General features: G+C 38.5%; 1 protein-coding gene across 2 annotated transcripts in view; it reads right to left on the bottom strand.

The window, feature by feature from the left end:
* Positions 1-11609, bottom strand: part of LOC107744122 (guanine nucleotide-binding protein G(z) subunit alpha-like) — a 53661-nt gene that overhangs the window by 14369 nt on the left and 27683 nt on the right. The window contains exons 1-2 of one of the 2 annotated variants that reach the window (XM_016557627.1): positions 4295-4408; positions 2006-3308 (exon numbers count right to left, since the gene is read on the bottom strand). In XM_016557627.1, coding sequence (XP_016413113.1) covers positions 2006-2728 — 723 coding nt within the window. In that variant the 5' untranslated portion in view covers positions 2729-3308; positions 4295-4408. Of the gene's footprint in view, positions 1-2005; positions 3309-4294; positions 4409-11609 lie in introns of those variants that run through there. The other variant, XM_016557626.1, reaches the window with a different exon arrangement.

The following is an 11609-nucleotide window of genomic DNA, read 5'->3' on the forward strand; positions in this document are numbered from 1 at the left end:
AAAGAGCGGGTGGATTTTTATCATTATAGGGTGGTTGTGTACATACACTTCCAACACACATTTATGTTCAACATGTAAAAGTGAATTTTGCATGATAGGTGCCCTTTAAAAACATTAATTTAATTTGAATCTACCATGAAAATCATCAATTCACCTTGTAAACATGCTAATAAATCACCCCCCCCCATACCCCCCCTCTATATATATTCTCTTTTCACCATTCCCCTAGTGAGATGGTACTTCCTTATTCTTTTAAACTTTCCAGCAGAAGACACGCAAAACTTTCTCTGACCCCCATCACATCAGAGATTTACCCAAGCGCTAAATCTGATCATTCTCGCGGGTACACCCTGACACCTTGCACTGTGAACTCAATTATCACTCTTGTACAATCCCCCTCCCTCCCTCCCCCCCAAGACTCACAGAACACTTTTATTTTTAACTCCCCAACTCTAATTGATATTCCAGGCTAATGCACTACTTGGAAGTTCTTGTTGTGAGTCGAGGGAAAAGGTTTAGAGTAGCGCACACAGGTATGCAGTCTTTGAACTCACTGATAAGCAATTAGCTTTACCACATGGAGAGAGAACGTATGTGGTTAGATGGTCGTTTAGAAAAGTTAATTCCAAGTCTCAACATAAACACACCTTTTAGGGTGGAGAGAAGGCAATGGGATCGGCAAAGGACCTTGAGCAGGGAATCAAACTATATATCAACATGCTGCCCAATAGGCTATCGTGCTGCCAGCACTGCAAAGTTGTGTGGCTGGAACAACAGTACAGCTCTCAACCTGTGGTTTCTTGTTAGTATGTTTTTATGGATGTGCAACAAAGTTATTACAGTTTTGGGAAACAGTTATGACTTGTTAGTTTCACCCAAAAATTTAAATTCTGTCATTCATTTCTCACCCTCATGTCGTTGCAAACCCATAACAAAAAAATCTTCAGAACACAAATTAAGATATTTTCGATGAAATCCGAGAGGTCTCTGACCCTGCATAGACAGCAACACAACTACCACATTCAAGGCCCAGAAAGTAGTAAGGGCATCGTTAAAATAGTAATTTTATGAAGCTACAAGAATACTTTTTGTGCTCAAAGAAAACAAAAATAACTTTATTTGACAATCTCTTCTCTTACGTGTCAGTCTTCGACGGGCATTCACTAGAGTACCACAACATCAGAATGCCGGCTCCTGCATCAACAGCATCACATGCATGCGTTGTGATACTCTCGTGAATGCGTGGCGGAGACTGGCACGAAAGAGAAAAATTGTTGAATAAAGTTATTTTTGTGTATATTTTGTTTTCTTTGCACACAAAAAGTATTCTTGTAGCTTCATAACATTACGGTTGAACCATGGATGTCACATGGACTATTTTAATGATGTCCTTACTACCTTCTGGGCCTTAAACGTGGTAGTTGCATCATACTATGGTAGATAGACAGCATTATGTCATTCTAAGGGAACGCACCACTGGTTAAGGTGGTGTTTAGTTGGGAGGCCAGATGATCTCCCAGTCTAAACTGCTGAAAAGGGCCCAAAACCCATCTAAGATCCAAGAGCCAAAACATCAGCTTCAAAAGGCTGGGAGACCTGCTAAGACCAACAAACCAGCTTAGGCTGGTTAAGCCGGTAAACCACCTACCCTTGGCTGGTCGCCCAGCATTATCTTTCTGATGAAGTTAGATGACCAATGTAGTGTTGATGGTTAATTCAGTCCAAATCTTCTAGGAACATCAGTGTTTAAAACACAACACGCTATGCTGGTCTTTTAGCAGGGTACTGTTAGGTCTTTAAATAGCTTGAATGTAACTGAAACTTGTGTGCTACAGGAAATGTGGAAGCAAGATGATAAAAGCAGTTTGTTTGTCAGTGCCACGGACAAGATGAATGTACTGTAGAGATGTACGTAGCCTAGTGCAGATTACATGAAGTTCATGTGTCTCTGCTTGCATTATCTGTTCGCACCAATGGCCTGAATTCAAAATTGGGCTCTCCTTACCGTCTGGTTGTCTTCATAAAGCTTGAGGTCATAGCCGCTGAGCTCCACACAGAATATAATGGCAGTCACACCCTCAAAACAGTGGATCCACTTCTTCCTTTCTGAACGCTGGCCGCCCACGTCCACCATTTTGAAGGTGAGCTCCTTGAAGGTGAATTTGTTCTCAACAATGCCAGTGGTCATGTCACGTGAGCGCAGAATGTCCTCGACGGTTGGGATGTACTCGGGCGCAGAAATGCGGTCCAGGTCGTTTAGATAATAGGATGTATTGTCCTCTAGGTGGTACTCGTTGGAGCGGCAAAAGCACTCCTGCACACCTGGATCGGCCCACAAGCGCTTCATCACCCCCAGGAGCTCTGGCGTGATCTCACCCTTGCTCTCGGCAGGCCCGGTGAGAGCAAAGAGTTGCACTGCATCATAAGCCCGATCAGGGTTGTGGAAGTCGATCTTCAAGGTGGCGAGGGCGCGGATGATACGGGTGAGCGAGTCAATGGCGTTGTAGAGGATGAGGGGCTTGTATTCCTTGCAGGCCTCCAGGTTGAAGCCTCCACTATGGATGATCTTCATCTGCTTCACGATGGTGCTCTTGCCGGAGTTGCTGGTGCCGAGCAGCAGAAGTTTGATCTCACGCCGCTGCCGCTGGCTTTCTGAGCGGAGGTGTCGATCAATGCGACGTGAGCGCCGGGCGGCCTCCTTGTCCTCCGAACTCTGCCGGCACCCCATGGTTGACTGCACCTGGAATTGAGCTGGTAATCCCAGGAAGTGGGAGAGTGGACGGTAAATGTATGCAATGTAAAAAGATATGGTGATACAGTAGAGCTGATACTAGAGGAAGCTTTTGCTGGAAACCAGTTTCAGATTGGCGTTACACAACATGCATTGTCCAAGTCTACAGTTTATGATTTTTTTTAAGGGTTGATGTTTTGGCGTACAATGCTACCATGACATGGTGGAAGACCCACTCAGGCCCTGGCATAAGGGCGTGTTTGCATTCCAGATCCCAAGGATTTGGGGTTCATATCAGGGGACTCTCTCCCCTGAGCACGGCAGGCTTTAAGTGGACTTGTCAGTGTTCATCGAGAGAAAGTCGAAACCGTAAAATTCCTTCGCTCTCCTCCCTCATGGCGTCCAGTGTGCTTCCCTGTATTTCTGTGACTGATTCATCTGTTGTCAACTCCCTCCTTTAATTTTCTTCAGACACTTTCTGTCCGATGGAATGTCAGACCTTAGTTCTGTGTCCTAGATCTGTGTACTAGATCGTCCTGCTTACATAAGCCAGTGAGGCAGCTAAAGGCCCATGTTCCTGAAGGTAAAAAAAAACAAAAAAACAAGACATTAGTAATCATCAAACAGAGAGGAGGTAAAGTAAAACTAAGAACTCTAAAAAGAAAGTTTCTGTCTGAGAGATCTTAAACCTTCTGGACTGGATGATTTTCCCACAAAATTAAATATTAATCACTTCACGGTTCTTAACTTCAAAGTCAACATAATACATGCATTCATAACCCAGTTTTACCTCTGTAATGTGACGCATTTCTGAAACAGAATATACAATGAGAAAAAACTAGGACTTGGACTAGGACTTGATTTTGTCCGTATAGAATTGATTGGATTGTGAGAAGTGAGCGTTTCATACAAGGATGGAGTCAGACCTGAATGAAACACTGCTGGAACCCACTTTTGAGGAGGCATTTTGACCAGGGCATGTAGGCTGAAGGTCAAGTTTGCCATCAAGACCTCCTAGATGCATCCCAATAATGAGGCTTCTTTTTTTTTAGATCTATCTTTATTCGCTGTTATTACTGCAAATTGAATTGGAATAATATTTAAGAAAAAGGCTATATTACCTCCAGAAGTGCCCTAAAACAAAGCCTACTGTAAATAGCTATCTGGCTACTGGCTACACTGACCTTGGTGATGTGAGAAAAAAATCAAGACAAACTTTTTATGGTAGCATTATGAAAGTAAATAGGTTGATTAAATGTGGGCTAGATTTAGTATTCTGTTGCACACAACAGAAATCTTTTCAACAAAAACACTTCAGTTACACATGCAGAATAAACAAATGTACTTGTCACAAACCCAAGAAAAATCACACCAATTGCTTTCATGTGCCCACGAGTAACAAAAGCAGGGTAAACTCAAGCAAAACATGAACAGACATGGTCATTAGTACAGTCAGTCTCTGTTAGCTCTACAATATACTTCTGCTACACACTTCTGCTTTCTCAAACACACACACACACACACACACATGCCTCAGATCATGGTTTGTATCAAAAATCTAACCTTCTCCATAGTAAGTCTGTCCCATCATGCACTTCCTTGTCACCTGCATTTCTCTGGGAACATAGATTCAGGTCTGCCAAGATGGTTTTCCAGCACACAAAGTCCACACACACACACACACGCTTGTTCTCAAACAGACACACACACACACACGCAGAGGCAGGCAGGGTGTGAAACGGAAACAGATGTGAGATGAATGTCCTTCCCTGAAGCAAAAGGTACCGCCCATTCTACTCTCCCTTTCCCCAAGCCTCAACCACTGAGCTAACTGATAGCAGGTGGACTGTTTATTTACTGTCATGGTGGAAAATAACTGGCTCAGACCAGCAGGTGCTTCTCTCCAACTCATTCCAATGTAACAAATGCAACAAACCCCTTTAGAAAACCATTTTTTTATGCCAGGGCTTAACAATAAGGATGCTTTCTGCTGGCTCAGTCAGGTAAGTGTGTTTTTACTTGCCCATTTTTTACTTTCACTTCTCCCACCACAGAAAAATAAATAAACAAATAAAAATAAATTCTTCAAGGTCTGAAACAAACTCTTGCAAAAGCATGTGAATGCAAATGCTTCTAGCTATGCAAACTCGGTTTTGTGCGTCAGTGTGTTGTGAAAGGGCCACAATAATGGACAGTAATTTAAACCATCTTCCGCCACACAAAGTCAACTACTGTCATAATGGAGCAACAATGCGAGTAGAATCTTGCTGTTTATATCTGCCTGAATAATAAAACATGCAGTTTAATAGCAAAGGTATAGCAACAACCTGGCAACCGCCCAGAACACCCTTCCACCAACAACCACTCAGACCACCTTAGTAACTGTATAGTAACAATCATTCATAAAGAGTCTAACAACTACTCAACACTCAAGAGACAGAACCTCACAGGACACCTTCACAATTGTAGAGCAACACCTTGAGAACCACTCAGAACACCCTAACAACAGCAGAACAACCCCACAGAAACTACCCAAAACACCCTAGCAACCTCATAATAGTAAGACTGTAAGAACCGCTCAGAACACCAAAGCAACCACTCAGTACACTTAAACAACAACTTAAGAACCGATCAGAACACCCCATTTAGCAACTGCATAGCAACACCATAGTAACTACTCAAAACACCAAGCAACTACTAAAGAACTAATCAGAACACCCATTTAGCAACTGCATAGCAACAACACTGCAACACTCTAAGAAACACTTAGAACACTTAAGCAACAACAACTAAAGAACCAATCAGAGCACCCTATTTAGCCAGTGCATAGTGCCACCAAAGCAACTACTCAAAACAGTAGTTCTCACCATAACAACACCCTAAGAACCACTCAGAACACTTCAACAACATAAGAACCAATCAGAACATCCCATTTAGTAGTTGCATAACAACACCACAGAAACTACTCAAAACACCCTAGCAACACCCTAAGAACCACACAGAGTACGCTAGCAACAACATAGCAACACCCTAAGACCCACTAAGAACAATTAAGCAACAACTAAAGAACTAATCAGAAGATACGGTTGAATGGATGAACCAATGAATGGATGACCTTAAGCACATGTGTGGTTTTGTTTACAGTTTCTGGTTCACTTGCAAAAAGGGCAGTGTGAAAGCAAACCGCACCAAACCAAAAAAAATCAACATTGTATTTGGTCCGGACCAAAGCAAGTGAACTAGCGGACTTTCCTGGTGTGAATACACACTAAGAAACACTTAGAAAACTCAAGCAACAAATAAAAAAAAAACAATCAGAACACCCATTTAGCAACTGCATAGCGACACCATAGCAACTACTCAAAACTCCCTAGCAACACTGTAAGAACCACACAGAGCACCCAAGCAACAACATAGCAACACCCTAGGAAACACTTAGAACACTTAAGCAACAAATTAAGAACCAATCAGAGCACCCCATTTATCAATTGCATAACAACACCATAGCAACTACTCAAAACACCCTAGCAACACCTTAAGAACCACACAGAGCACCCGAGCAACAACATAGCAACACCCTAAGAACCATTCAGAATACCTCAGGAATTGCATAGCAGCACCAAAGAACCACCCAAACAACTACAAAGCAACTCCATAGAAACTCCCCATAAAAACACCATAGCAAAACCCTGAAACCACACAGAACACCCTAGCAACATGATAGCTCAGACCAAAAACGCTACCAGTCATTTTTTCATATCCTTGCATAACACCTTGTTCTTCAGTCTGACAGCATTTGAATGCATTATGCCATTTATTATTGAAAGCATCACGAACAATATGGATAAAGGATCCCTCGATATGATGTGAGCCCTAAAACAATCATAATGAAATATGTACTTTGAAGGGGAGTAGATGAGCTCTAAAGGTGATCTGTTAGAACACAAGAGCCGGAGGGACAGCATAATAAATGGATGCTCTATTGGCAGTGTAACAAATATGAAATCATGCCATGGCCTAGTTTCACGGGAGAGATTACATTTCCTAGACCGGTCGCACAGAGAGAGAATACATCTCCAAGATCTGTCACAGACACAATCCTGCTCTTAGAAAGATTATTGCACAAATATGTGTGGCAGGATTTGACAGGGAAAAGCCACAGCAAAGTACGACGCACACAAAGGAAGGTACTGTATGTGAAGGGGTTTTTCTGTTCATTCAATAAATGTTTCAAAAATCATGTCAAACTCGTTCAAGTTCAGCTAGTTGCTCCGCTAGTGTAGTGAAGCAGTTTCTGTGTGTACACTCCAAATACAATACACTATTTTGTCCCATGGCTTTTTTTTCCCCCAAGCATTAGAGATACTTTTTTTTGTGTGTGTGTTTTGTTGTTGTTTTTAAGATAAAGTATTATCTAAGATTAACCTAGCAAAAGTAGCTAATTTATAAAACAACAAATACTCCTATTTAAAAGGTAATTTTGGCCTGTCCAAATCATCTTATTTATAAGTTTCAGGGGTCGCATAAGGGGTTTAAAAAAGGGTTTATAAAAATCATACATTTTCATAAAAATCTAATTGTTCAGATCGCTCAGATTTGGCTCCCCCTTTGACGTAGAAAGGGGATCTTATTATAATATTAACGGCCCTTAATCTGCAAGTTTCCACCCATGGTGCCGCCATTGTGTTTTTGCAAGCGACAATGGTGTACCAGTTGTAATGCCACGGTGAAAGTTCAAGCAAAAGTGTTTAGAGTCCCAGCCTCTGAGGAGACAAGAGAGCAGTGGATTTATTGATTTATTTACTGTATATTGCGCTGCTGCCACACAGATATAAAATAAACATGCAATGTCGTTCCCAGCTGTTTAACCTCACAGACATAACCGACTGTTTATGTAACTCGTGTGTTTTTAACATAAACGTGTGTATTTGACAGTTTAAGTGCAATAAGACATGAAAGAGAACTTAGTTTAGTACTCACATGCCATGTGACAATTCATACTCGCCACCAATTTACCACAGTGTAAACTAGTTGCGTTTTCTTGTGAAATCAAGTTACGCCTTCTTGACTGTATCCAACAATTCAAATAAAAAATGACAAACTATTGAAAATATTGATACTCATTTAATTAAAACATGTACTTTTAATTAAAACCTATTTTGTCTTACCATAAACATAATATTTAGCTTTGTACGTTAACATACTGTGTAGCTCTGTTACCACATGAATTCCGCTATTACAAAAAAGTAAGTTCCCTAACATTGTGAAACAGGATGTGACATCATTTGGACGCTTTCAACAGCATGATGGGAAGACAAGTGAATAACCTTATTTCAGTTTCTCAGTTGACCGCATTAATCAAGCTTAACTGTCAACCCTATTACCCAAGTTATTGTAAGACAATACATTTTTTTTAATTTATGGTTTGAGTTTATAAATAAGTACAAAACAGACAAAAAATAGCTACCCCTATTAAGAAATGTTTTATTTTTACATTTGAACCCTTTTACCCATTCCAATATTATTATTATTATTATTATTATTAGTTACTATAATTGTAAACTTTTTTTAATTTTTATATGTAGAAAATCACACAAACTAGGGTTTGAATTTGCATTTAGACATCCCAAACTTAAAAGGTAAAAGGTTTATTAAAAAAAAGATGAATATAAATATAAAAAAGATAAATGATTATAAATATATATAGACTGAATGCAATGCAAGACACGTTGGATAAAAGCATCTGCCAAATGCATAAGTGTAGATGTAAAATAAATAGAAAATAAAACAGCTCATGCAATATTTAGTTATGAAAAATAAAAAAGGGCCATATTTTGTACCCTGTTTGTGGAGAGTGCCATAAATATTCAAAAAGTGCTTGATCGCATTTCTGTATTTCTTCCAGATCAGCATTACATCAGTCAAGCGGTGATGCTTTTAGAGCTAATACCATTTATATAATTACTTCAGAGGAAATCTGGCAATTGGAGTATATTTATGATAATTGATTATTCTGCAACATTTCATGGCTGTCGGAGACTAGGGATGACAGTTGGAATAGTTGAGAAATACAGAATGTGCCATTTTACCACTTCCGCTTTCGTAACACGACCCATGCTTGGATGTCTAAACTAACACTGTCGCTTGACGTAAGTATCAGACAAAACTGTAACCTAGAAACCAAAACATTATGCTTGCGATGCTTTGTTGAGCGAATTAGAAATGCATTGGTCTTTTATCAGAAATGTGTCCTGAGGCCATGAACGAATGTGTGAGTGGATGGAGAACGACAGGGGTCTCACGGTTAAGCCAGACTCATGTTCTCTCATGAGCGCTGAGGTAATCTGACCCCACCGGCTCCCTTTCGCCTCCAGAGATCAGCTGCTGTCAGACCCACATATTTCCTGAGTTTAATGCACCCATAATTAGAATGATTTTTCAAAAAGCTGCACATGGGAGAAAGGCTTAATGTCATACTCTTATGCAATACGTTTGATATGGGAGTTGTATGATATAGAATAGGAGAATGTTTACACGAAACTAGTTTTATCTCCCAAGTCTGACTTTTTTCTCTTAATTCCGAGTTTATACTTCACAATTCTGAGAAAAAAAAAATCTGAATCACAACATATAAAATGAAAATTCCATAAAATGAGAATTCAAAAATGTAAACTGGGAAATGCAAGAAAAAAAGAATTCTGAGTCTATATTTCGCCATTCTCAGTTTATATCTTGCAATTCTGACATTTTTCTCACAATTCTGTGTTTATAACTCACAATTTTGAGCTTATATATCACAATTCTGTCTTTTTCCTCACAATTCTGAGAAAAAAATCTGAATCACAACATATAAAATGAGAATTCTGAGGAAAAAAAATCAGAATTGTAAGATGTAAACAGTCTATATTTCTCAATTCTCAGCTTATATCTCACAATTCAGAACTTTTTCTAGCAATTTTGAGTATATAAATCGCAATTCTGACTTTTTTCTTGCAATTCTGAGTTTATGTCTTGCAATTCTGACTTTTTTGTCTCTCAATCCTGAGTTTATATCTTGTAATTCTGACTTTTTTCCTATAATTCCGAGTTTGGATCTCACAGTTTTGACTCTTTTTCTTGCAGTTCTACGTTTTTTTCTTACAATTCTGACTTTTTTCTCGCAATTCAGAGTCAATATTTCAATTCTGACTTTCTTCTCACAAATCTGAGCTTAAATCTTGCAATTTTGACTTTTTTGTCTCAATTCTGAGTTTATATCTTGCAATTCTGACTTTCTTCCCACAAATCTGAGCTTAAATCTTGCAATTTTGACCTTTTTTGTCTCTCAATTCTAAGTTTACATCTCACAAATTTGACTTCTTTCCTCAATATTCTGCAATTACCCTCTTATAATATTTAAAAGTAAAAAAAAAATGAATTTGGAAATTGGAATTGATTGAATTGTGAAAAATGTACATTTTGATTTCATGCTGACTCAAACTCAGCTAGTACAGACACAGCCTCTGGTGATACTGACCATTCCTCTGGAGACACTTAAAAAGTTTGTAAGTAAAAATGAACATCTGAATCAAATGAACGTCAGTGTACCTGTCAGATGAACGCATTCTGAGGAACACTGAGGTCGTATTTTTATTGAGTTGGTCACCCATGTGACCCTGGCCACTACAGACTACTCCCTTTCCCCCAGAACAAACCCAGCTTTGTGCAATAAATAGACTGTTACATAACACGCAATGGCATCTCTGTCTTATTGATGAATGCTTGTGTTATGTAAGGCTGCCTGCCAGTTGTAACTCTCTGGGATACACTCCTGGCCCAACTCATATATGTCTGACAAATATCACATACATTGCACAGAGCGGGAAACCTGTGTAACTATGGTTTTTGTATCATGACACACAGATTTGAAAGAGCCTCTTGGGATCTTTATGTTCTTACTCAGTTCAACTTTATGTTCCTGTTGGTAATGTTAACCAACAGTAAAATAGCAATTTATGCATTGTTTTATGCAGAGTAAACTACATTTTTTTCTTACTGAATATCCTGTTTTACTGGTGATATACAGTGACTCTACATTGTAACATACATAGAATAAATCATGTTTAATAATCAAATTGTACTGATTTTTAATTCATGCTAATTTGCAAGAAAAAATCATTATGTCTACACAGGATGATTTTCATTTCTGAATATATTTTGTAATGTATTAAACAATTGCCATAATGCAAAAATACATAATAATAATAGTAAAATTTGTAGTAGTAGTAGTAGTAGTAATAAACAAGTAATTATACACATATATTATACACATAAAGATGTGAATGCATGCAAAAAGAAAAACAAAATTAATATATATTTTTTATATAATTTTAATCAAATTTTAATCTACACACTGCACAAACATAGGCCTATATACAACAAATAATAATTAATTAATAATGAATTTTATGAAGTTATTTTCTATTTCACATTAAGATCATGAGAATTTGGGGGGAAATTGCTTAATTTTCATGAAAAAAATCCCAATTCTCCAACAAGCCAAACAAAATTATTTTTCTTTTGGGATAAAATAAAATATTTGTAATTTTTAAACATATATTTTTTTTTTCTTTTGGGATAAAATAAAATAAAATAAAAAATAAATCCAGAAAAACCAATAAACTAACCCAATCAACTCCCTTCATCAAATATACAATATTTGTGCACACAAAAATCACAAACCAATGACCTTTTTCTTCCCCTATATAAAGTCAAATGACCCAGAGAGTTCATTCCTGCCATCTGTGTTGAGGATGGCTTGACGTCAGTCCCTGTCTAAACCTCCATCCACCCTCCCCACTCCGTCCCTTCGGTATTCTGGCACACTACTGAGGGAGGG

This window comes from Sinocyclocheilus rhinocerous, unplaced genomic scaffold (assembly GCF_001515625.1).
Source record: "Sinocyclocheilus rhinocerous isolate Xijiao unplaced genomic scaffold, SAMN03320098_v1.1 scaffold287, whole genome shotgun sequence".
Taxonomy (NCBI): Eukaryota; Metazoa; Chordata; class Actinopteri; order Cypriniformes; family Cyprinidae; genus Sinocyclocheilus; species Sinocyclocheilus rhinocerous.